The 27,920-nt window shown below is 36.2% G+C and overlaps 1 protein-coding gene across 2 annotated transcripts in view; it reads left to right on the top strand.

Annotated features, from left to right (window-relative positions):
• The window catches only part of HOMER1 (homer scaffold protein 1), a 140,485-nt gene that overhangs the window by 46,571 nt on the left and 65,994 nt on the right, over positions 1–27,920 (top strand). For both annotated transcript variants that reach the window (XM_009240845.4, NM_001131690.1), the window contains 3 exon segments: positions 10,815–10,971; positions 16,708–16,839; positions 20,706–20,798. In XM_009240845.4, the coding sequence (XP_009239120.1) occupies positions 16,738–16,839; positions 20,706–20,798 (195 nt within the window). In that variant the 5' untranslated portion in view covers positions 10,815–10,971; positions 16,708–16,737.

Below are 27,920 nucleotides of genomic sequence, written 5' to 3'. Positions count from 1 at the left end.
GAAGTGCTGTGACGTTTTATTGTTTGTTTTGAGCAATTTAAAATATTCACAGTAATACAGGGGATACTATACACATATCCACTTTTCAAATTTCACAAATGTTAACATTTTGCTGAAGTATCTCTGGATCTTTCTCTTCAATCCTGAGTTTACTTATTAGAATATTTATTTGTTTAGATATTATATGGACTGAGCATCCACTCATTTAGTTTGTAGCAAGTATAAAAGAAAAGTGTACCTTAGAGTATTATGATTGTTCGTTGCAGGTGATATTAGCACTTAAACGGCCTTTATAACATTTCATTAGTTTTTTTTTTTTTTTTTTTGAGATGGAGTTTCACTCTTGTTGCGCAGGCTGGAATGCAATGGTGCAATCTTGGCTCGCTGCAACCTCAGCCTCCCAGGTTCAAGCCGTTCTCTTGCCTCAGCCTCCTGAGTAGCTGGGATTACAGGCCCCCGCCAGCATGCCCAGCTAATTTTTTTATTTTTAGTAGAGACATGGTTTCACCATGTTGACCAGGCTGGTCTTGACCTCAAGTGATCCACCTGCCTCAGCCTCCCAAAGTGCTAGGATTATAGGCCTAATCCTCTGTGCCCAGCCTAATTCATTTGTTTTTAAAGTTTTTAAGGCCGGTCACAGTGGCTCACACCTGTAATCCCAGCACGTTGGGAAGCCGAGGCAGGCAGATCACGAGATCAAGAAATCGAGACCGTCCTGGCCAACATGGTGAAACCCCATCTCTACTAAAAATAGAAAAATTAGCCAAGTGTGGTGGTGTTCACCTGTAATCCTAGCTACTTGGGAGGCTGAGGCAGGAGAATTGCTTGAACCCAGGGGGCAGAGGTTGCAGTGAGCCGAGATCGTGCCACTGCACTCCAGCTTGGTGATAGAGTGAGACTCTGTCTCAAAAAAAAAAATAAAGTTTTTAAGAACTGGATGTCTATTGGGAAATCACTTAGATTTTTAATAAAACGCCAGGAGTTTAACCTATTTGGCAATAGGTCAAATAGTACTACCTATATTAACAATAATTAAACTCTAGTTATTAACAAGAGATTACTTTCTTTAGATTTCCCAGGCATATACTGTCAGTTCTCAGAATTTAGCTTCAGTTAGTGGAAATCATTTGGGAAGAGGAGAATATTTAAAGTCAAATAAAATGGAGTGTACCATATCAATTCTAAATGTAATTTATTTATTATTATTATTATTTTTTTTTTTTGAGACACGGTCTCCTCTGTTGGCCAGGCTGGAGTGCAGTGGCACGATCTCAGCTCACTGCAGCCTTGACTTACCTGGCTCAGGTGATTTCTCCTGCTTTAGCTTGTCAAGTAGCTGGGACCACAGGTGTGCGCCACCATGCCCAGCTAATTTTTTGTAGAGATGGGGTTTCCCCATATTGCCCAGCTGGTCTTGAACTCCTGGACTCAGGCAATCTGTCTGTCTCAGCCTCCCAAAGTGCTGGGATTACAGGTATGAGCCACCACACCCAGCCTAAAAATGTAATTTTAAATGTGATCTATCAAGCATACTTGATATATTTTTAAACACTGAAATTTTACCTGAAATGGATAGGGTTTTTAATGGGTGGTAAGGACAAAGTCACTTGGCAGTTATTTAATACATAGCAAGCAAGCTTCTTTGAACATTGAAGACGTTGCTTAAATGTACATTGAATGAGGTTGCTTGCTTTTTACTCTGAATTTCAGCATATTCCTTAATATTTTATAGCTACTTATTAAAGTGTCCAAGAGTAAGTACTAAAATCTCTTAATAACTAATACCATGGCCTATAGATTATAAAAACTACTCTTAAAGTAAGAGGTGACATATAAGAAATGGAAACAGTAGCTCACACCTGTAATCCCAGCACTTTGTGAGGCTGAGGCCGGTGGATCACGAGGACAGGAGATCGAGACCATCCTGGCTAACACGGTGAAACCCCATCTCTACTAAATACAAAAAATACAAAAAAAAAAAAAAAAAAAAGAAAAAATTAGCAGGGTGTGGTGACGGGCACCTGTAGTCCCAGCTACTGAGGGGGCTGAGGCAGGAGAATGGCGTGAACCCTGGAGGTGGAGCTTGCAGTGAGCCGAGATTGCACCACTGCACTCCAGCCTGGGCGACACAGCGAGACTCTGTCTCAAAAAAAAAAGAAAAAGAAATGTAAACAGTACTGTTACTCTTTAAGTGTATTTTTATATAATTTAAGAATCTTAATTTCCAAATGGAAATTTTAGATTTGATATTTTCTTCAGATACGCCAATTAAATACTTAATGTCATGAAAATATTTCTGATACTCAACTGTAATGCAAACAGTTATTTTTTAAAACCTTTAATTTCAGTGTTCACCTAACAGATTAAAAGATCAAGGAATTCAGATCATACATTTTTTTTTTTTCTTTTTTAAAGAGACAGGGTCTTGCTCTGTCACCCATCCTGGAATGCAGTGGTGTACAATCATAGCTCACTGCAGCCTCCAACTCCTGGGCTCAAATGATCCTCCTGCCTCATCCTCTTGAGTAGCTGAGACTATAGGCATGTGCCACCACAGCCAGCTAATTTTTAAATTTTTTGTAGAGGCGAGGTCTTGCTGTTGGCCAACCTGGTCTGGAACTCATGGGCTCAAGCGATCTTCCCGCTTTGGCCTCCCACAGCACTAGGACTACAGAGGTTAGCCACTGTGCCTGGCCAGATCATACAATTAAAAAAAAAAAATCCTTCCAGAAGTCTCGATACCTCTATTATAGCAAGGTTACTTTACAATTTTGTATTTGCTATAGAGTAGCTTCCAGGTTTTAAAAAACATGCACCTGCTATGTTTTTGGTACATCACTAGGTGGAGTTATTGCAGTATAATTGTGTTGGGTAGCCATTAGTAGAAAAACCTTTGCATTCTTCAAAGTTTGTATATGGTTTTTAAAAAAGAACATTGTATGTATAAGCAATCAACTTATTACACATATCATGGTATAGGGACGTACAGTTGGTAGTATGTTAGATTATGCAGTCATAATCTCTGAGCAGCATCAAAACAGGTATCTTAATGAGATTTTTCTTAGGGTAGGATATATGTATGAGAAAGAGGGGGTGGTGAGATTTAAACCAGCTCCCTGATAATCGTGTAGAGTTTCAATTTATATTATTAAGTTGTACAGGATAATTCTTTCTAGGAAATTCCAGTGCTTGAGCTGCTGCATCCAAAGTCATGCTATGCCACTTCATAGTGGCACTGAAACTAAATTCTGCAGCCATTACCTATCAAGTTAAATGGTAATTAGTGTCCGTCTAGTCCTGGACTTTCCTTGTCATGCTCATTTTGGCCTGAACAAATATTGTTCAGTTTCTCTTGCCACTTCAGTCACCCAAAAGCAAGCTGAGGGTAGAATGTTTTTTGTCTTACTTTCTTGTTTACTTCAAATCAAGAAGGATGTTTTTGTCGGGAATTGGATGTACCTTCAGCACCTGTAGTCCTACAGTTAGGCATGTTTGGATTTCTGCTCCTCTCCTACTTTCCCTTATTCCTCTCAGCTGAGTTCCAACCTATTAAAATTGTCATTGTTTGATTCTTTGGCAGTCTTCAAAAATGGCCCCTAAAACATTATTTTCCATCATTAATTGTTATGTAAGTGTAATTTCGTCACAGTGCCATTTTAGAAAGATATTTTAATACCTATACAAGTTTAAGAAAAATTAAACAATACTTAAAGGATAAGAAAGAGAAGTAATTGCCCCTGTCTTATCCCTTCCTTCATTGAGCCCCCTCCCCAGAGGCAACTACTTTTAAAAAATGTAATTTTTATTTCTTTTAGTGGTTGCCTCCATAGCTCTAATAAGCTCTTATATTGCTTTTTTTTTAATTAAAAGCTTTGGATTTTAAATCCTTATTGCAGAAAGTCAACTAGTAGTGAATTTTTGCCATTTCCACATTTACCTTTCCATTTCTTCCTCTTCCCACCCATCTCAATGCAGTTATTCTTATAAATTGCTCTGTTGGTTCTACAATTTTAAATGGGGACCCCAAAATCAAATTGTGTATACTGTGGGGTGGTGTTATGAAGTGAATGAATGACCAGTGTGTAGCTTCTATAGTTCTGAACTGCCACCAATTATAGTATTGGGGGGCATGTTATTGCAGAGTTTATTGTAAGTAAACCTCTTTCCTCAGTTTTCATTTGCATAGTTTTTTAAATGACAACTCTTTGAAACAATTAGCAAACTTATTATCATACAGAAACCTGGAGATAAGGTGATTTGTTGGTTCAGTGACATCATCAAGGAATCAGAGTCTTTGTTTTTCCATATGCTATTATCAACAGAGAATGTTGGCTTTGTTCTCAGGTATGCGCCCCTCACAGCAGTAAGGTTTTCTTTAGGTCCTGATGTCACATGCAAACATATTGTTTCAGAGAATATTCCTTCTTACATATGTACTTTCTGTGAGTGTACCTAGAAGTTTCTAGCAAACTTTTCTTGGTTATTTCTTGGAATTGTTTCAGAGGTCCATTCCTAACCCAACTTCTGGCAAGAATGGGATTGCCATGCTTATCCTTAGCGAAGCTCACAGTCATATGGAAGAGGGTAGAGTATCTGAGGTTTGTTGGGGAGCAACAAGGAAGAACAGTTAGTAGATAGTCAGCGAACAGGGTCTGCAGCAGAGTCAAATCCTCAGTGGAAAATATTACCAGCCTTATTTCTAATACTTCTTAGAATACTTAGAATACTTTCAGGCTACTTTCTTTTGGAAAATTAAAAAGAAAGGAAATTATTTGAAACCATAACCTTCTTTATAATCTCCTTTGCTGCAGTAGCCATTTGCACTTACATATCTGAAAAGGACACTTGTAAGCTAGGCATTAAAGGTAGACTAGGAAATGTACAGTTTCTCTTCCTTTCCTTGAGTTTGATTGTATTTATTGGACCTATGCCTTTGCACTCTCTTGGGATGAAGATTTACTGGTTAATCATATAATATTTTTGAAAGTATAGACTTCATTGGTAACTTTAAAACAGCATCATCATTGATTTTTAAAAATCAGAGCCATCCAAGTGATGAATGTTAACTGTCTGCTTTTTTTCTAGACCAAAACTTATGTATCTCCTGGAAAAGTTTTTTGTTTTGCTCTAGTTTTTTATGGTCCTCGTTTCTTTCTTATTACGCAGATGCCTGAGAGCTAAATGTAGTAATTCTTTATGTCAGCTCTAGTGAGTTTGAGTCAGTCTTGTTTTTAAAATAAAATTCTGATTTTATTACTTTTTTCTCAGGGTTATCTTAACATTCTTCCAGTTTTCCACATCCATAGTAAGTTTTAGCATCCATCACTGTATGTAGTACTTTTACAGAATTGTAGCTCAAGATGAAGAACTTCAGAATTATTGTTACACCAATTTCCTAGAATTCGTTTATGAATCAACAGAAAAATACTCCAGTAAGCTTTTCTTATGTCAGTAAAGTAGTTTGAATTACTTACTGTTCTGGTTATTAATGTAAGAAGTTACCGAATAGATGGTGCTCTATGATTAAAGTGTGTGTGTGTGTGTGTGTGTGTGTGTGTAGTTTTGCTTCTCTAAGCTAGTTTAAAGCATTTCAGAACAGTTGTGGTTTTCTGTTTTTTTTGTTTGTTTGTTTGTTTGTTTGTTTTTGAGATGGAGTCTCGCTCTGTCGCCCAGGCTGGGGTGCAGTGGCGTGATCTTGGCTCGCTGCAACCTCCGTCTCCTGGGTTCAAGTGATTCTCCTGCCGCAGCCTCCCGAGTAGCTGAGATTACAGGCACGCGACACCATGCCTGGCAAAGTTTTGTATTTTTAGTAGAGATGGGGTTTTACCATGTTGCCCAGGCTGGTCTCGAACTCCTGACCTCAAGTGATGAACCCACCTTGGCCTCCCAAATTGCTGGGATTACAGGCGTGAGCCACTGCGCCCGGCATGGATCTATTTGTCTTTAAAACTGATTTTTAGAGCAATTTTTTAAGAATAATTTTTAGTTTCTTAGAAGAGTTACTTTGAGTGTTCTTAACAAGTACCCGTTTAAGAAATAATACTGTAGTCATTACTGAATAAGGCTTGAATTTTATATTATAAATATAATTAGTAATATCAGTAAAGATGGTAAACTATCCAGACCAAGTTTCAGTGAGATATTTACCTCAGAATTTGTCTTTTGATTCTCATAGCCATAAATATAAATCCTAGGAGATGTAAATATATTACATGATAGAGTTCTGAGGTCAAATAATTCTCCAGATGCTGGATTATTTGGGGTTAGATTGGTTTATTTACTGCGGAACTTATCAGAACTTTTAACATGCTAATGTACATTATAAATATTTTAGAATATAACACAGTGTTTGCGAAACTTGTTTAAACAGGGACCATTCATTTCTCAGACTGTTGTTCAATATAAACACACTTTGGGAAATGCTGATATTTGATCCAGTTAGTATTTGTGTGAATTGTAAAGAAAGCAGTGTCTAACCTTTATTTATGAGTGCTATACAGTTTATGAAAAGATATTAACTTTAATACCTGGACACTTGGAACAATCAATTTCAAAGGTATTACAGGTCTTTTTAAGAGATTAAGAGCTAGATTTTTAAGATAGCTTTTTAAGAGTTCAGTTATATGTAAATCTCTTAAAGATTTTAGATATAGCTTCTCTACTGCTTCTACAGCTTTTTTCTAAATGAAATTTATGGACATGCTTAGTATTGAAACATACCCATCATAAAATCTGGTGATTCCCCAAACTCTGCATGGCAGCCTGGTTTTCTCTGAGCTCCAAACGAGTGTTTTTAAGTTCCTGGCCCAAGAGTTCTACATCCAAACCCTGTAGGCATCTGAACTCCTTCAAAACTGACTTCATCTTCCCCTTCCACTTCCCCAATCTTAGACTTTGCTTTCTGTGTCCCATCCTTGCTAGTGGCGCTGTCTTCTTTTCAGTTACCCAAACTAGAAACCCAGGAGACTCAGATTCCTTCTTTGTCTTATACATCAGGAGTTCTCAACCTTGGCACAATTAACATTTTGAGCTGGAAATTTTTTTGTTGCGGAAACCTGTCTTGTGCATTGTAGATGTTTAGCAGCATCCCTGGATGCTACCCACTAGATGGCAATAGCAGTTTCCCTCACTGTGACAGCCAAAAATGTATCCAGACGTTGTGAAATGTCCCGAGGAACAAATCACCCCAGTTTGAGAACCACTGCCCTATATCCAATCTATTACTTATCTACTGATACTACTTCCTAAATTTACCGTTAATCCCTTATCACATCTTCATCCTGTTCCCTAAACTCCTATCCTCTTTATTTGTTAATTATTGCGATTCTTTAGTAAGGTTCTGACTAGTCTCCCTGTGTCCAGTGTTTCTCTCCAACCCACCTCCTTTTTATTGCTGCCAAATTTTGTGCATGTATATGAGAAGGTCTGGCTCTGTCACCCAAATTGGAGTGCAGTGGCATGATCTTGGCTCACTGCAACCTCTGCCTCCCACCCCAGCCTCCCAAGTAGCTGGGACTACAGGTTTGCACCACCACGCCAGACTAATTTTGGTTTTGTTCATGTTGCCTAAGCTGGTCTCGAACTTGTGAGCTCAAGTGATCAGCCCAGCTTGGCCTCCCAAAGCACTGGGATTACAGGTGTGAGCCACCGCACGTGGCCCAGATTTTATCTTTCTAAAATGCAAAGCTGGAGCGAGCTAGGTGGCTTACTCCTGTAATCCTAGCAACTCGGGAAGCTGAGGTGGGAGGATTGCTTGAGGCCAAGACTTCAAGACCAGCCTGGGCAATATAGTGAGAACCTGTTAAAAAAAAAAGAAAGAAAAAAAAAAGCAAAACTATTTCCTGTTTATAATCTCTCAATAGCTTTCAGTAGACACCCTCATGAACTGTCTTCTCTCTTTTTTCATTCTCTGTTTTTTCATTCTAGCCTCATTCTTCAAAGGCACTCAAACTTAACTGTACTAACGTTCTTGCTACACAATGTACTTAGCCCTCCTCCCACTGTGCAACAGTTTGTTTCAAACTCATTTAGGCGTCTGTTTTCTATCATAGCTGTCAGTTACTTATTTTTAGAGAATCTGTCGTAGTGAAGAGCATTTTGTTTTTAACATATCCATCTTTTCTCACCAAATTGAATTTTTCAAGGGCAGGGACCATCTGGATCCTACATCTTGGCATATAATAGATATTCAATAAAAGTTTGAATCATTTATTAGTATGCCCTGTCAGATGCAGTAACATCCTCATTACTTCTAGGAATTCTGTTCCCTGGATCTGTAGTGAAAATTATTTCTCTAGTCTTTATCATATAACTTTGAAGTACAGGTTTTTGACCACAGAAATCTTAAACTATAATTTTCTTTAAAAAAAACCAGCTATTCAGAAGACAATTAAAGAAAGCTGTGTACTTAGTTGATATTCAAATGGCATTTGCTTATACGATAGCTTAAAGATTTTTATTCTGAAAGGAATTAAATTATGTGGATTAATTAAATGTATGACTCAAATATGATGTAGAAAGTCTTTACCATACTGAAAACATTGCGTTTCCATTGAGTAAGGATTTGTTGATTGGTTGTAGAAAGCTTGCAAAAGCGACATTATTATCTTAATAACTAATTTACTATTTTAGAAAATATGTTTATTAGAACACATTCTTATAATCACCAACTTGTGTTATTTAGGTGAATTTAGGAAATTTAACCCCTACCAAATGAAAACAACAAAAAAATCAAGTAATCGAGTTAGTAAAGAATAGTGTCCTACCTCCCTTCCTTATGTGCCTTGATAGAGTTGTGTATGATTAAATGTCCCTGTGACTTGTAACTAGCCACTCTCAGCCTGACCAACAATACTTTCACCTCAGACTTTAATTAGAAGATGAAAAAAGAAAAATAGGGGTTGCAGGGTTTTTGGAAGATAACCCAAGCTTATAGCACCAGCCTCACTGAAAGTCAATGGTTGAGGATGGGGAAAGAGGGAATGAATAAGACGTATTCCCAATTCAGAGTTCATCATCCTGGTACAGTGCTTTGCCAGATTGTTAATAATTATTAAATGAATCCATATGTAATGGCAGTTAAACAAGAAGTAATGGCTCCACTTCATTTTTTAGGGAGTGGCACAAAATATATCACTTTCTTTTAAGAGAGATTCTTTAATAAGAAAAGTTGTATAGGAGGTTTCCAGAAATAAAACTAGGAAAGAGCCAGGTTACCTACAGGGAAGGTACCTCCCTTTCATACCAACTCTCTAAGGGTTGAAATGGATATAGGAGTCACCCAACCGCTTATTAACCTTAAGAGCCATTTTGCCGTGGACTCAGATTTGCCTTGCCGTTTTTCTAATTTTTCTCCTCGCCATATTTACCCTTCCTTTCTTCAAATTTAAAATTTTAGAAATTTTAAAATTCTTCATAATTTTAAAATTAATTTACTTAATATTAAATATTACCAATTAAAATTTTCTTTATGACCTTGAACTGCTTTAGAAAAGAAAGATGTGTAGTGAAATGAAATAAATGAGTTTTATTTGGGCTCTTAAAAAAACAAGCTTGATAAATGCTGCTTCCAAGATAATTTTTACTCCGAACTTGGAAATTTTTGAATTACAATGCTTCTATTATATATAGATCATCTTATGCTTGTTGTTCATACTGTGAAGAATTCTGTAATGATATTTTAAATAAGTATTTTTTATTAGTTTTGGTTCTTTGTAATTTTAAAAATCTATATCTTTAAGGCCCTGCTTGATTTAAGTAAGAGATATTTGTGGTTTCAGCAACTTTGTTTTCCATAGACTTTTAAGTATAGTAGCGATTATAGTGAATGTATGTTTTCCAGTAAGTTCTTTACCTATTCTCAGATTATTCTGGGTTTTAAATGGGTAAAATGTGTTTAAATGGGTTTTAAATGTGGTTTTAAGTGGGTAAAAATATTAACCTTGTAAGAGTCAAATATAAGATACTTGTATTTTAGCAGAGCATAGTTTATTCTCATTATTCACATCTTCCATGAAGGTGCCAGCAACACTAAGTTAGCAAATACTGTACTGAACCATTGCTCTTAGGGAAAAATACTGTGTCACGTTCCTACAAGCCTCTGCTCACGACATTTTCGTCAACTAATCAGTACATAACCATGTTTTATGTGTGTTTCTACTTAAAGACACCTTGCTTAATATATATTGTTAATGCATTAACATTGAACTGATGGCCAACAGCACTGTAACTCATGCCTCGGTGAAACTTATCTAACACATATTTTCTCCACATCACAGCCTTCTTGCACCTAGGAACAGCTAGCATCTGGGAACACTTCAGCATGATGCTTATGGGCCATTTTAAACAGTAAAAGCACCAACAAAGTGTGAAATGTGAAAAACATGGTGCTAAATAGACCATAAAAAGGACACTTGTAAATGTAGTATGCGAGCTGAAACAAGAAGGCAATGTCACTTTGTTCAGCTTCAGATGGAAATGTGCCATGTCAGGTGATGCATGGTTTTGCACTGCCCTGTGTGTATCTGTGAAAGACTAAGAATGTGTCACAGTATTGATTTGGCGGTTACAGATAAATTATAGTGAGTAGGTGAATTCACATGTACAGACTCTTCAAATAATGAGGATTGACTATAATTGTTTTTAGAAACCTTATGACTGAATACTTAGAATATGCAAATTTGAAAGTTTCTCTTACTTTCAGGTATGTGGAAATTGTGGATTAAGCAGAATCATCCTTGCAGTTTTCATGTTCTCTTGTCTAGTGAAATAAAACTGGCTGCTTTCAGTCCATCATTTTCTTTTCTGCCCTGCAGGGAACAACCTATCTTCAGCACTCGAGCTCATGTCTTCCAGATTGACCCAAACACAAAGAAGAACTGGGTACCCACCAGCAAGCATGCAGTTACTGTGTCTTATTTCTATGACAGCACAAGAAATGTGTATAGGATAATCAGTTTAGATGGCTCAAAGGTAAGCTACGTTTACTTTGAATGATTTGGCTGTTTTTGCTTTTTTCAGTATGACATTTTAGTTTTATTCAGAAGATTTTATCTTCATTAATATAAAATGTTTCCTTTTGAGTTCTTAAAACTTTTAAGAAACAAAACGGATTATTAAGGTAGCAACATGTTTTGTCCACTAAATTACTTTCACTAACCACTTTATTACATTGTTACGTGCCAAAATATTCTACAAATTTGAGGTCATTCCGTTTATTTAATGTTCATCGCATATCTGTTATGTGTCAGGCATTATGCCAGGTACTAGGAATATAGTGGTGGACAGAATAGACATGGTCTAGAATTCTAGGAGCTCTAATTCTTTTCAAATATACTGCTATAGACTAGTAGCAGTTTAAAGTCCCTATATCTTATGAAGTTTGTCAGTGTCAATACTAAAGCTGACATTTCTTCTCTCAAGAGAAGTATAAGGGCAAAACCTATTTTATTTTTAGGAGAGGCAATTAGTGTAACAGGAGCAAGGACTGCCTGGGTTCAGATCTCAACTCCACCATCTACTGAGTGTTTTGTCTTCGGGCAGATTATTTCTCTGAGCCTCATTGTTCTCAACTCAGTACTGGTAGTTGTAAGGATTAAATGAGTTAATATCTGCAAAGCACTTAAATCAGTGCTTAGAGGACAGTGTGCCCTTCAGAAGAGTTGGTTGGGGGATCCCTTTTTTTTTTTTTTGAGACGGAGTCTTGCTCTGTCACCCAGCCTGGAGTACAGCAGTACGATCTCAGCTCACTGCAACCTCTGCCTCCCGGGTTCAAGCGATTTTCCTGCCTCAGCCTCCCCAGTAGCTGGGATTACAGGTGTGCATCACCATGCCTGGATAATTTTTGTATTTTTAGTAGAGACAGGGTTTCACCATGTTGGCCAGGCTGGTCTTGAACTCCTGACCTCGTGATCTGCCTGCCTCAGCCTCCCAAAGTGCTGGGATTACAGGCATGAGCCACCGCGCCTGGACAGGTGATCATTTTATCATCAGTGAACTTCATGGAACTCACTTAGAGAAATAAATTCCAAAGGAAAATCAGACTCTAAGATTCTAGATTTAAAGTGTATAGAAAGATGAGGTCTCCAGTTTCTTAAAGCCATGAGGCCTTTCCACTTCCAGGAATTTTAGCAATTAAATGAAGGGGTTAAGCGCACACACTGTAGAGCCAGACTGACTGATTTGAATTTTTGTTTCTGCCACCTGCTTGCCATCTATATCAGTCCATTCTCATACTTCTATGAAGAAATACCTGAGACTGGGTAATTTATAAAGGAAAGAGGTTTAATTGACTCACGGTTCCACATGGCTGGGGAAGCCTCAGGAAACTTACAATCGTGGCAGAAGGTACGTCTTCACAGGGCCGCAGGAGAGAGAATGAGAGCAAGCAGGGGAAATGCCAGATGCATATAAAACCATCAGATCTCCTGAGACTCACGATCACAAGAACAGCATGGGGGAAACTGCCCCCCATGATTCAATTACCTCCACCTGGTTCCACCCTTGACACATGGGGATTACAATTCAAGGTGAGATTCAGATGGGGACACAGAGCCAAACCGTATCACCGTCTGATCTTGAGCAAAGTATTTAGCTTCTGCATGCAGGGCTGGGCACTGAGGTTTGTGCCTGTAATTCTAGCACTTTGGGAGGCCGAGGCATGAGGATCGTTTGAGACCAGCCTGGGTAACACAGTGAGATCCCATCTCAAAAAAAAAAAAATTAGCCAGGTGTATTGGTGCATGCCTGTAGTCCTAGCTACTCAGGAGATTGGGGCTGGAGCTAAGGAGGTCAAAGCTGCAGTGAGCTATGATTATATCCAGAGCGAGACCCTGTCTCTTACGGGGGAAAAAAAAATCTTCTGTATGCCTCAGTTTTCTCATCTGTAAAAAGGAATGAATAAAAATACCTACATCATTACACTATAGGGTTGTTGTGAAGAGTAAGTAAATTTAGGCAAAAGCACATTGTATATAGTAATCACTATACAAACCCTCACTGCTATTATTGTTAATACTATTATCAGGCGATTATTGCCTAGTGTTTTGTGGGGAATAAAAGATAATTTAATGCTAAACTTTTTGTCTGTTTTTTCTGTGTACTCATTCCTTATCTCCTTAACTAGGTTAACTAGATTATAAGACCCCAAGGGCTGTTTGCACTTTGTGTCTTGTACATAAGTAACTAATATGTATTTACTTGAATAATTGATTTTTTCATTTTTACTTGGAAGATTTAAAGGACTTGAGAAATAGAAATAGTTCATTTCTGTGAAGCTTTATTTAGTGAAGAATAATTTTGTCGTATTTTGAAACTGGTTTAGTGAAGTTTGACAGATACTAGATATTATAACCTGAGACTCTAGAGTGTTTCTTTCTTTTCCCTTATTTGAACCTTGAATTCTCTGTAATCTGTTTTGTTTTGGGGCCCAAACAACAGATAACATGCCTCCTTTATTAGAAAGGAGGGTTAACAGAGATAACAGAAAAAGATAAAAATTCTCCTTTATTAGAAAGGAGGGTTAAATGTTGTATACAAAAAAAGGTTAACTGAATAGTCCCATGTCCAAGAAAAGAAACCATATGTAAGTGATTAAATAGATTTCATTTGCTAACTTAACTTTCACCAGATTAAAATACTTTGAGTTGTTTTAAAGGAAGGAATTTTAGTGATTAACACATAATCCTCATGTGTTCTTCCCACTGAAGCAATATGAAATGTTGCTCTTGCATTTTTCCATTTCTGAATATACATTGCTGATTGTAATTATTAGAATCATAAATGTCTTTTGAAAAGCTTTTTGTATTTTTTAACAAAATCTATCTTCTGTAGCAGAGTTATATTTTCTATCACATTTTCCATTTTCTAATTACTTTTCTAAACTGATGCTATTAACTGCTGCAGTTCCTACAGGAGTGGTTGTTTTTTAAGTCAGCAGTAGTGGTTTATTTGACTCAGCTAAACAAGTGTTTTCTCCATCTCACCCCCCACTTCTGCTCTTCATGATTGAGTTGGAAACCCCTTAGGTGCCCTGCCTAGAAAATGTGCACTTGTTCTCACTTAGCGCCTCTGCTGTGCATATGAAGTTTGCTTTAAGGTTTTCTGATTATGCTACAGAGACCTCAGCATGGTCAAGGGCCAGGATCAGGGCACTGTGTGATCCGTACATGAGGTAGTAATGACACTGCATTTCTACCTCTTTTCGTTAAAAGGACTAGAACTCCGGGATTGAGAGACATATTTATTTTCAAAATTAAAATTTTTCTTTTAAATGCATTCTACTCAAAGAAGCTAAGAAATAAAGCTTTTTAAAAGTGTGGGATCATCTATCATTTTAAGGTTTTCTTCATTAAAGAACAAGTAATACAGAGACAAGGAAAGGTTCAGAATGGAGATGAAAATAAAACTCGTAAAAGCGGAAGAAGTTAATTTGAAATAGTTAAAATGAGGGGGCTTAGTGACCAACTACCAGCACATTGGTCAGTTTTCTTAGATGCCTATAAAACCTGTTGTCGAGTCACTTTTGAGTTATTAGGGTCACGTATAAAATGCCCTTGTCTATTAGAAAACACAGAGATCCCAGTTCAGATGTGCCCTCCTCAGGACCAGCAAATCTAAGGCAGTGCCTACCAGTCTTGATTTCTTGCCTTTCACTCTGTCACATCATGGTCTTTACAGTACTTACTACTCTCTGAAATTACATTGGTCAGCTATTTATTTACTTGTATGTTTACTGACTCCTCTTATTCTTGACTAATTTACAATTATATTCCCCTCTTGTTGTTGTGTCTCAAATTTTTAGAACTGTGTTTGGCATTTAAAAGGTACTCAATTAAAGTTGAATAAACAAATGATTCCTTACCATTTGTTAATAAATTCTTTCCTATTTAGTCTTTCATTTGATGACTTCATTTGATGCCGTTCAAGTTAGAGCAGTTATTAGCCACATTTTACACATCCTAAATGACATGCTAAGAAAAGCAGTTTTTGAACTGAAGGGTAAGGAAACTATAAGTATGAATATGTAAATTTTGTCTGAGGTAAAAACACTTAATTGAGCATAAGGGCTCTCATATAATAACAGTGGACACATCTTCTGTCTGAGAGAAAGGAAGGGACCACTCTGTTTTACTGTTTTTTTTAGTAGGACAGGTGTCATGCATTCATTTTTATGACTTCTCCAATACCTGCATAGCTCTTAAATATTTATTTTTATACTGTTGTTCACATGGTAAACAAATTTAGTTTTGTTCAGAAAACGCTCACATGGTAAGCAAATTTAGTTCAGAAAATGCTTGATGTATCATTCCACATTTAAGAGTTCAGCAGATGACTGCTTATGGATTTGTTAACATCTATCTGTTACTATTGGAATCACTTTCTAATCTTAAATTTGGAGTGCATTAGACTAAAAAAATGATTCCTCACTTTTATGGTATTAGCAGAGAGAATGAGTTAATATTTTATGATAGTTGAAATTTATTATGGTGGTTACCAAAGTTAATATTTAGTAACATGCTAAAATACTAGTTTTCTAAGAAATTGTGTGAAACAAATGATAGCAATTCTCAGCATCATGAATCTATACCACTTTATGAGAAAAGAAATGAGTATACAGTTGACTCATGACACTGGTTTGAAGTATGCAGGTTCACTTATACGTGGATCGAAAAATACAGTATTTGTAGGATGTGAAAAACAAGTATTAGAGGGTTGACCTCGTATATGCAGGTTCTGCAGTGCTGACTATGGGACTTGAGTATGCATGGGTTTTGGTATACACAGGGGTCCTGGAACCAATCTCCCAAGTCTAGCAAGGAACACCTCTATATTTAGAGGTTTGTTTTTTCCTTGAGTAAAGGGAAAAAGTACTAAACGATTGCAAGTCTTTTCTGTATCATAATGTATTTCAGGTAAATCAGCTTGAAGGAAACTCAATTATGGATTTTAGAAAATCAGTGTTGGCTGAGTGCAGTGGCTCATGCCTGTAATCTCACACTTTGGGAGGCCGAGGCGGGCGGATCATGAGATCAGGAGATCGAGACCATCCTGGCTAACGTGGTGAAACCCCGTCTCTACTAAAAAAATACAAAAAAATTAGTTGGGCGTGGTGGTGGGCGCCTGTAGTCCCAGCTACTCAGGAGGCTGAGGCAGGAGGATGGCATGAACCTGGGAGTTGGAGCTTGCAGTTAGCCGAGATCGCGCCACTGCACTCCAGACTGGGCGACAGAGCAAGACTCTGTCTAAAAAAAAAATAAAAAAGAAGAAAATCAGTGTCATATTTTCTATGTATATTTTCACTTTTTGAAAGATTCTTTGGAGGGTGGTACCCTACTTTTAAATAAACCACTATTAAGGCCTACCTTCTTCTAGTGATTATCATCCAAAATTAATAAATACTGATTCTAAACATTCAAAAGGAAAAAACTGACCACATTAAAAACTCTTTGACATTTTTTGGATCATAGGTAAACTTATTTGAGTGTAAAATGTTGCAATTTTTGATAGAGTGTCATCATATTTATATTTTAGTTAACATATTTCCACACTATCACTTATAATGCCAGAAATTATTTCTGTAACTATCTTTATGTATTTAATGTTGTGGCTTATTGATAATCTTAAGCTTTTATGTAACTGAATGGTCTTGTATTTAAATGCCTGTTTGCTGATTTTTTGCTGGTTACTCATACTTGCTTTATTTTTTAGGCAATAATAAATAGTACCATCACCCCAAACATGACATTTACTAAAACATCTCAGAAGTTTGGCCAGTGGGCTGATAGCCGGGCAAACACTGTTTATGGATTGGGATTCTCCTCTGAACATCATCTTTCGAAAGTGAGTTAAATAATAAAATTTGAATGAAAATCTTCATCTTCAAGTCATATATCTTAAATATATAATACCAAATGGAGAGTATAAAATATAGGAGAAATTTATTTAATATTCTCAAAACAACAGTAGTGACTTCAGAGCAAGAAGCAAGAGATCATTAGATTCTACTGTCACTTGGAAAATGTACACATTAAAAACAGTCACCATTGGTTGAGAAGGATTTATGTGGTTAATTGTCTGTGTGATAGGAATTAAAAGGTGGGGATTATCACTTCAGAATGGATTTTTGTCAGAGATTAGTACCCTCAATTGGAGATGGTCTACAAGATAGGCAGATACCAAGCTCTTTTGAATTGTGAAAACTCAAGCTGACAGTGATACAGATTTCAGCATTTTGATGAGACACCAGGTACATATAAATTACTGTGTTTAGGGGAAATTGTGCTTTATCTGGACGTGGAATACTCCAAGCTCTGATTCAGTGCAGACTGAGATACTATAGACAATCATGAGGAATTTTTAGGTAATACACACCATGTGACCAGAAAGGCCAGTAAAATGCAAAGCATCACCAGGCTAAATATTGGAAATAAGACAGTTTTCCTGTCAATAAGAAAAAGCCATGTAATGTTTATACCAGCAGCACCTTGGCTTCTTGTGGATGTTACACAGAAAAGAATATATAAGAAAAAACAATCTCAGTATACTAAGTGATCAAAGAGAAAAGTAAAACTCACTTTTTTTTTCAGAGTTTGTGCCTGCCAGACCTAAAGATTTATTCTTAAAACCTCTGTTTGAAGCATTCAGTTAAAAGAATAACCATATATTTTAAATACTTTACATGTGATTTGGTATACGCAGGATCTGTTACTAAAACTCAGGCTAGAGAGTTGAAATTATTCAAGTGCAGAGAAATCAGGCTCTTGTAGATATACACTGTTTATATTTACATTAAATTTTAAGCTGTTTTTCTTTACAGAAATTATTCTGTATTCAAATTCTTAAACTGGGTTCTTTTTAGAAATCTTACACTTTTGTGAATATATATAGAATCTATTTTATTTTCTTCTAATTATAAACATTTCTTAACACTGTTTTCAAGTGTTTTTGTTATCTTTTGGATATGAATTATAGTTTAAATCTCAATTTTAAGGCTATTTTAACTTTTGCCTTGGTGATTATAAATCATTTTCTGTAGGATGATTAAAACAAATATTAAGGCCGGGCACAGTGGCTCATGCCTTTAATCCCAGCACTTTGAGAGGCCAAGGAGAGCAGATCACTTGAGGCCAGGAGTTCGAGACCAGCCTAGTCAACATGGCAAAACCCCGTTTCTACTAAAAATACAAAAAAATTAGCTGGGTGTGGTGGCACACACCTGTAATCCCAGGTACTTGGGAGGCTGAGACACGAGAGTCATTTGAACCCAGGAGGCAGAGGCCAAGATTGCGACACTGCACTCTAGCCTGAGTGACAGAGCAAGACTGTGTCTCAAAAAACAACAACAAACAAATATTATCATTTTGGTTTCTCTTGTACACATCTTATTCTTTAAATGTATTTCTTGAACTGTGGTAAAGATAAGAGTTTTACATTCAAAGTATCTCAGCATAACTAGGATACAGGTTTCCATTGAACATTGCCCTTCCATAAACAGTTCTGTTGAGAAATTATATGTTTATTCTAATACTTTTGCCATCATTCAGAACCTTTTTAGAACTTGGTGTTGTGTTTTTTTTTTTATTATTGCCTATTAAAGACTATAGCAAAAAAAAATCTATATATATATCTTGCTGAATTTCTTAACTTGACAATACAAGAACTAAATCATGGATTATTTTCTCAAATAAACTTGCCTTAAATGCTTTTTGGGCTAAGTAATTTTGTCTGTAAATCAAGTTCTTCATTACATCTTTCAGGTTACTGAGCAGCTAGCTAATGTAGTAAAGGAATAGTTTATTAACTTCTGTCAGTTCTACTCTTTTCCCTTGTTTGAACTTTTCTCTGAGAATGGCTTTTTTTTTTTTATTTAATTTTTTTCTTCTTTAAAGTTAGCATATGCTTTTGACCAGCCTTACTGGTGGTAAATCTCCTAGTATTTGAGGGTGGGTTGAATATTGGGAAACAGCTCTTAAGCTCTTGGAGCCAATTCTAGCTTATATACTCACAGAACTTGGCTCCAAGAGCTTCAGATCAGTCTCTTCAGAATGTTTTGATACAGAGATGACAAAATCATAATTTATTTTTCAGGCTACATTGTAGATTAATTTTGGTGTTTTGCAGACTGTAGGAGGCTCAAAGGAGTTGATAATATTTTACATAAACAAAGCAAGTACATAAATATTCTAGCTTGTTTTATCAGTTAAAAGCCATGAGTAAGTCAAAACATTATAAGGTTCGGAGAAGGCAATTCTAGACAAAGACATCTCAAAATAAGGGAAAGTACCATCGCTGAAAAAAAAATATGTGGTCTCTTAAGATTGAATGGTATGAGCAAAATTCCAGCTATGCTTGGATTGTTAGAGTGCTTACTAAGTTGTATTTTGTTATCATGGGAAATCTAAGCTGTCACTTTTTTATTTTGCTGAAAACTAAGGATATGCAAATTAGCAATAGTGTAGATTTTTACGAAGTTGAGAAGGCTTTTAAAGATTAACTGTTGTGGAATGTTAAATTAGTGTAAGAAAAACCTTGTATACTATTTCAGATTACATAAAGAGAAGTTTTGTTTTGATTTCATTTCCACCAATGTGAGTGAGACCCTTGTAGCTTTGTATTCAGATGTTGTACTGTTTGGAGATACTCTGTTCAATTAGAGAAGTATAGTAGCACAATTTCACTTTCCTAAGATACATATTATAGGTAGAAGTGACAAGGTTTAAGGTAAGAAGGAAAAGTTGTGATAACGACGGCTTTAATTTTGACCCTCCTCCATCTCGCCAAGATTAGAGTATCATAGGCCTTTCCTTCCAAAATTTTTCTTCCCAAGATGGAAATGAAATCAGAGTTGGTTTATGAGGGTTTGAGAAAGGAACTATAATTTCGTGTTTTAATTACCAACTCTAACAGATATTTTAAATTGCATAGGGATTTGGGGTTTTTAAATGTAGTTATTATGTAGTCTTAACTTATTCTCACTGATAATAGTGATAGACTAGCTTCCACTTCCAAAACATAAATAGATATTCTTTGTGGCTAGGGTGTTTTATAGTTTCCTATGAGTTCCTAAGAATTAGCATTTCATGTACAATAATTTTTGTTTTGAAATTGTTATCCATCTTAAAGACCATTGAGTATTATTCCTTTCTGCTGCTGTACATGAGCTATTTAAGAATCTTTGGAAATAAATTTTTAGTTATGTCAGTTAGTGAAAATAGTAAATATTACTATTTGTATTACTGAAAATAAAATGCATTGTGTATTATGAGAGTTTATATTTTAGTAAAATTTAAAAGCATTTTCTAAATACTGTGATGTTTACAAGTGGCTGCTTGTGAAATTCAGTTTTCTCAATGATAAACTTAGCACAGTATGCTTATGTTTACTGATTCTTTCCCCTACCTTGGTCTTAGTAAATTATTTCTGAACTACCAGGAGTCCTTTAGGTAAGCTAGCTGACTCTGAAGTCTAACTTAGATATATCATGATGTTTTGAATAAGGTTTGTCAAAATACTTCATAGTGCACAGACAAATGTTTGGAATTAGGTTTCATTTCCTGTCATTTTCATATTAGAAGCTATAATTGGTTTGGAGGCTATATTGCTTGTGTAGAGTCAGTTATTCAGAAAATGAATAACTTTACTAAGGTAAAAGTGGGCACTGTGACCTATTTTTATTTGGTTAATGTATGTAGTCTTTATACATTCAGTTTGCAGAAAAGTTTCAGGAATTTAAAGAAGCTGCTCGACTAGCAAAGGAAAAATCACAAGAGAAGATGGAACTTACCAGTACACCTTCACAGGTGGGTATATCATTTCTATTCTTAATTATGAACCTTGTTCGTTTCAGATAGTATCCTTCATGCCAGAATTAAATCTCCAAAGTACACACAGAAATGCATCCTTTAGTGTGGTGGCTCACGCCTGTAATCCCAGGACTTTTGATAGGCTTAGGTGGGAGGATTACTTGAGCCCGGGAGTTCAAGACTAGCCTGAGCAACATAGGGAGACCTCATCTCTACAAATTAAAAAAAAAAAAAAAAAAAAAAAAAAAATTAGCCAAGTGTGGTGGTGCAAGCCTGTGGTCTTAGCTACTTGGGAAGCTGAGGTAGGAGGATCATTTGACTGGGAGGTCGAGGCTGCAGTGAGCTATAATTGTGCCACTGTGCTCCAGCCTGGGCAACAGCAAGACCTTGTCTCAAAAAGAAAAAGAGAGAGAGAAATGCACCCTTTACTTAATTTGTACTGGTGGAAAAAGGTTTTTCTATATGCCAATGCCTACAAGAATATTTTTAATCAAAATTTCAGTTTAGTAATTCAATTCAAATTATTTAATGTGCTTGTAACTTAGCAAAAGTAAATAAAGATCATGTGATAGTCAAATGTAACCACAAGGGGAGTCATAGGAAAAGTTCAGGAAAACAAGTTTATTATACTTGCTCGTCCTGGAAACAGGGAAAGTCTTAAGATGGTCAAGAGACAGAAAGCAGGAGTGAGGGGAAAGCCGAGGTAGAGCTTTATTGGAATTTCCATTGGAAAGGTAAAGCAGGGGAGGGGAAATAGTTTAGGATTGGCTGGGTTGAATAATTTCAGGGGGCTCTAACTGTAGGGGTGGTCCCTCATTGTCTGGTAACTGGCCCTGGGATGGATTAAGTTAGAGGAATATTGTCTCCTGGATCAGATGTATGGATCAGATAGAGGAGGTATGGCTCTGGATTGGCTAGTTTGCATATCAGAGGCATGGTCTGGACTGGGCTCTTGCTGTCCTTAAGAATTAGCTAGCCCTAGAGGGGAGAAGCAGTCTCTTTGCAGCCAGAAAATTTTTTTAAAAGATGTCAGAATGTCATAATATACATAAAGTTAAAATACATGCATGGGGGTGCACACACGCACAAACAATAGGGTTTGTTTTACATACTTTTATTATTTATTTTTTTTTTTTGAGCTAGAGTCATGCTCTGTCACCCAGACTGGAGTGCAGTGGCACAATCTCCGGTCGCTGCAACTTCTGCCTCCCAGGTTCAAGTGATTCTCATGCCTCAGCCTCCCAAGTAGCTGGGATTATAGGCGTGCACCACCACACCTGGCTAATTTTTGCATTTTATTAGAGGTGGTGTTTTATCATGTTGGCCAGGCTGGTCTCCCTGGCCTCAAGTGATCCACCTGCCTTGGCCTCCCAAAGTGCTGATTACAGGCGTTAGCCACCGCCCCTGCCTGTTTTACATACTTTTAAAGTATACTTAAATCTGACGGTTGGAACATCTTTATGCTTAGCTCTGAGACAATGGTTATAGGTTTTACAAAAGTATTACTTTTTCTTTTAACAAAGGACCTTTTACTTGTCCATTGTAATCTTCCTTCAGTTGGAAGTTATATCTCCAAGTAAAGTTGATTAAATAGTTACATTTTGGTACTTTTATAATACAATGGTTTTACTGTATGATTAATATAGAATGCCACTATTTTCAGCTTTTTAATAGTAGGCTTTTCTAAAATTAATTTTTATTTTAATTGTATCCTACGAGTAGGATTCAGCTCTTGGCTGTTCTCCTCTGTAGTAATTGTTTCTGAACTGTACTCAGTAGCTTTTATGGAAAGGAAGAATCAGATGTTACAAATGTTTCTCTGGAATAATGTCAGTAGTAGCAGATTTACATGGAACTTTCTTGAAGAAAATAGGAATTGCCTTGGAATTTAATAACTAACCAAATGATTGGAACAGTTTAGAAAATTATTTATTCTTTATCTCCCTCTCCACTTCTATCACCCAGCTCTCTTTGGAAAACTACTGGTATAGAGAGTTGATTTTTTTTTTTTTTAATAAGAATAAAGTTGGAAAGCCACAAACTGCACCCATGTAAGATGGCAAATGATGACAATAAATGTTGTGTGTGTTCTGACTCCTCCAAAAAAAAAAAAAAAAAAAAAAAAAAAAAAAAAAAAAAAAAAAAAGAATAAAGGAGAGATCTTTTAAGTACATATTCCCTCAGACTAAAGCTGTACTCTGAATTGAAGCCAAAGCTCCATTATACGTCTGTACATGAAATGACCTGGAATAACTTTGATGATCATTTGAAACTTCTCTTGAATCTGTCTTCTCTAAGTGCTGCGAAGGTGTAGTGATACTTTTAAACATAAAACCCCATTTAAAATTAAGTGGCAATACATATTGGGAGCTCTAGTTCCTCTGGTGAGTGATTCCAGTGTTATAAGAAGATCCAACAGACAGCACATTCAGTAAAAGAGTACTCAAAGGATTTTAATAAAATTGTGATGGATTAAGCTTTGCCATTGTAATTAGTTCCTGTTTCTCTAATCGTAACTTCCATTTTAGTTGAATTGGTCATGAACCATTATAAGTTGCTGCTAAGACCTTGTTCCTCTTTGGTGGAAGGAATGACTTTAAGCCTCTGCTTTGATTAAAGGAATATATAAAAGATGCTTATATTTGAAAAATACTGTGAAATATAAAGAATAAGGAAATATCTTAAGTTCATCACTATTTGAGAGCCAAAATATATGGACCTTAATTTATCTTATCAAAACATTTGAAGCCTAATTGTCAATTTAATATACAGAAGCCAGAGAGAATCGTTTTTTAAAACGCATTTATCAGCCAGGCGTGGTATGCACCTGTAGTCCCAGCTACTCAGGAGGCTAAGGTGGCAGGACTGCTTGAGCCCAGGGGTTTGAGGCTGCAGTGAGCTACAATCATGTCACTGCACTGCAGCCTGGGTGACAATATCTAATGTGTCTGTTTTAGTTTGAATTGTATGACCATTGGCCATGCCTACCCTACTTGATTCTCAGTGGTTTAACCCAATCTGCTGAATTAATGCTGCCTGAAGAATGTAACGTAACTCTGGAATTTAGCAAAAGAATGGTTAAGTGGGATAATTGATAATAGGTTAAACACGAAAATCGCTAGTAGTAGAAACTTGATTGGTCCCAGCTTTTGTTTTTATTTGAGGGAGGTGTAAGAGACTGGTTAAAAGTTTGAGTCAGACAAACCTAGATATAAATTACTTTTCTGTTGCCATGTAATACACTTGGTTGTTTAACACCAGTGTGTTTATACATTTATAACATGAGTATTACATTACTTATAGAATCATTGATCATCATCAATAAGTATGGTAATGACACAGTGTCAGGTCATGGTTAATAATGGGAGTTCTAGAATCTGAATTTGAAACTGGGCTCAACCCTTAATAGTTTTCTGAGCTTAGGTAAGTCTCTGTTTTTCTTCCTCTATAAAATGAGAATGAGAACAATATGTCCTTAATAGGAATATTGTGAGAATTAAATGAGGATTAGAAAGTACTTAGCATATAGTAGTAAATGCCTAATAAATGTTAACAACTGATGTGGTTGTAATGGGGAGGATGATGATGTAAGGCCTTAACATAGTGTCTGGCACTAACAGTTATCTTTAAAAATTCAGATGCCTTAATTGTATATTTATACAATATGTATTTGAAAAATACTATGCGTCAGAATTCTGCATCAGAATTCCCTGAAAGACTTGCTAAAACTCAGATTGGTGAGCTCTACTCCCAGAGTTTCTGATTTAGTAGGTCTAAGATGGGACCCAAGGATTTGCATTTCTAACAAGTTTCTAGGAGATGCTGAAGCTATTCCTATGTTAGATATTATATTATATTGTAGAATATTATATATGCCTAATTCAGTTGTGAGTTTTATTTTAATTTTTTAGCCATTTACATTTTAGTCATTTCAAAGTATTTAGCCTGGCTTTCATTAAAATAACCACTCTAGTTTTGCATTCAAAATCAGTAGTTTACATAGTACTTAATTCAGTTTTATAATTATATAAATAGAATTGGCATAAACAGGTTTGGGACACATACAGCTGACTCTTGGTAAGCATTTGATGCAGCTGGTGGTTGCAAAATATTCAAGCAGAGTAACAATTAACCCACTAACCCTAAGCATCAATCAGCCAATATACTTTACATAGCGAAGGAAGAGCATAAATTAATCCAGAAAGTCAGATTATAAGAACTTCTGTGGTTGTCACAAAATGGATTTCAGAAATGGTGGCTCTGGATGGTGACCAACTATAGGAAAAATGTATGACTGAGGATATGAGGATCTTGTTTGAGAGCTCAGCCTCATCTTCCTTTATGTGTCCTTTTGCTGTCTTCTTTCTTTCCGTTCTCACTGCCATGGGATCTCAAGACTATTAACTCCTCCCCAGTTTTTCTGTCAGGCCCTCTGCTGAGAAAACAGTAGTGTTCTCATCTTTGTTTAAGTATAAAACACTGGAATGGACTGAGTCTTCCATGAATGTTTGTTAAATGGTAAAGAGAGGGCCCTGTTTTCCTTAAGCCAACAAGGTGGGAACTGTAATGGGAATTTAATTTCCGGTTTTATTGGCATGAAATGGAAAGTGGTAGTGGTATTTGGTATGGTGGGTCACGGCAGTGCTGCTGCGTACCTGCCCAGCCCACCCTTGCATACACAGTAGGTCGTTGATACCACCCTAAAGGCTTGTCCTAGAGTGAGGGTCAAGGTCAGTTTTTTTCCATGTGTTCTACAATATTTCTCATTTTTTGGCTTTCATAGCCAGAATTTCAGTTGTGGGTTTTATTTTAATTTTCACTTAAGTTACCCACTTCACAAATGGGTAGGAAGAGAGAATTCTTAAGAAACATTTCCTGAATCTCACATCTGTGCTCAGGCACCTTTTTTATAATAGGTTGCATCTGTTAGTTTTGATTTCATTGATATTCTCTCAGATTTGTTCTTCCAAAAATAAATTTTTTCTTCAGTGTTACTGTCCTTTTTCTTACTGTAGATTATTTGTTTTGGTGGGAGTTATAGGGAGAGTTTCTCAGAAACAAAATGAGATGTAAGTGGTTTTATTTTCTCAAAGCAAGGATATAAAGTCAATAGAAAAGATTATTTGATCTGTTTTTATTTCATTTTATTTTTTGCTTTTTTTTTTTCATTTTTCTTATCAGCTTTGGGTATACACACACACACACACCCCCCTCCCCAGAAAAGAATAACTGAAGTAGGATGTTTAGGAAATTACACGCAATTTAGATTAAAAAAGAAATAGATGCTTAGAATATGTTAAATAAAAAACATGTTTCAAGTACTATTTTTAGCATATGCAAAATTTCTGGAAGGTTTTACAGAATACTTTTGGCTACCTCTCCGGTAGTTGGAGGGAAAGAGGGTTTCATTTTCCTTTTGTGCCCTCATGTACTGTTGGAATTTTTTGTTGTTTCTCATCAGTAAATACTAATTTTATATTTTTAAAACTGACTAAAAAAACCCAAGTTCTCGATTGGTTCAGAATAAAAAATTAAATTAAAAAAATAAAATACCATGCTTTGGGTGGGCTTTTTATTTTTTATTTTAGGTATAATGACCTAGGATAACTATGCCTTTACTTAAATATAGCTAATATTCAAGTTTTCTGAAGAAAAACTTGCTGCTTTGAGATGTTGGAATTGCTACAACCTCTATCCCTTTCTTTCTCCCCTTTTTAACTTGTCCCTGGGAACAGTCTTTCTACTTTAGTAGCATTAACATTTGTAGCCTCCCCAAGTTCCATGCCTCAAACCCTACTCCCTCTTATATTACCCTCAAAGTGACAGGAGCGTTTATCCCAGAAGATGGTAACAACCATGAGTCAAACTGCTACTGCTCTTCCTCTCTCTCTTTTGATCCTAATGTACTTTTGCACACCCTTGTCACCCAGTTCCAGCAAATCCCTGAGTTAATCCTTAATTGCTAACCTTAGTTATACCCTTTAAGTTTAATAAGGTAATTTATTTTTATTTTTATGTTTTATTTTGAGATGGAGTCTCACTCTGTTGCCCAGGCTGGAGTGCAGCGATCTTGGCTCACTGCAACCTCCACCTCCCAGGTTCAAGTGATTCTCCCACCTCAGCCTCCCGAATAGCTGGGGCTACAGGCACCTGCCATCATGCCCAGCTAATTTTGTTTGTATTTTTGTAGAGATTGGGTTTCATCATGTCAGCCAGGCTGGTCTTGAACTCCTGACCTCGGGTGATCCGCCTGCCTTGGCCTCCCAAGGATTACAGGCGTGAGCCACTGTGTCCCGGCTGGTAATTTGTTTCTGTTATCATTTCTACTGAATTGAATCTTCACCAATTTAACTGTTTAGCAGGTTGCACATTCAACCTTTCATTATTTTAGTTTGGCTTGGCCTGTCTTGGAGAGACATAAGCCTGATTTGTTAATACCAGCGATGATTATTTTATGATATCTTACTGGCTGTGTAAATTTTTTCTGACTAATTAATATGGTCCATAACTGACCTAGAAGTAGTCACTTTGTGATTGCTATTCCCATTATTCACTTAATAGGATTTGACTTTGTTGTAAAACATTTTTATATTGTCAGATTATACTGTAGATTTTATTCATGCATTGACTGTCAGCTAAAGGAAACAGCTGATTTAGGAGAAAGATTTAATAAAAATGAAATTAAAGGTCAAAATTAGAAGTTTTACTGAAAATTGAAAAATGGTTAAGTGATAATGTGGAATTAAGAAAGTAACCTTTTGATCTTTAACAGCTTGTATAGTTTATAGCATTATGGAACCATTAGTTAAAATACTTAAATGTGAAATAAAATTCATACAGCAGTATAAAACCAGAAGTCCCAAAAACAAAAGTCTCACCACGTTAATATTTACATATGTTTTTCTAGCACTTCATGTGTAACATTCTAAATGTGAAGGATATAAATATCATAACCCAGTTACTGTTTTACATTCTGATTTTTAAAAATTATGTGCTACATTGCTCATATTTGTCTTGTTTTTATTAGAGGAAATCTTGTATTTTTTTAAGTTGACAAATTATGATCATTCCTAACCATTCCCCTCTTAGACACTTAATTTTTTCTCCCAAATATAGACA

Source organism: Pongo abelii, chromosome 4 (assembly GCF_028885655.2).
Source record: "Pongo abelii isolate AG06213 chromosome 4, NHGRI_mPonAbe1-v2.0_pri, whole genome shotgun sequence".
Taxonomy (NCBI): Eukaryota; Metazoa; Chordata; class Mammalia; order Primates; family Hominidae; genus Pongo; species Pongo abelii.
Note: the sequence above shows the minus strand (reverse complement) of the source record. Positions and strands in the feature narration are given on the sequence as shown.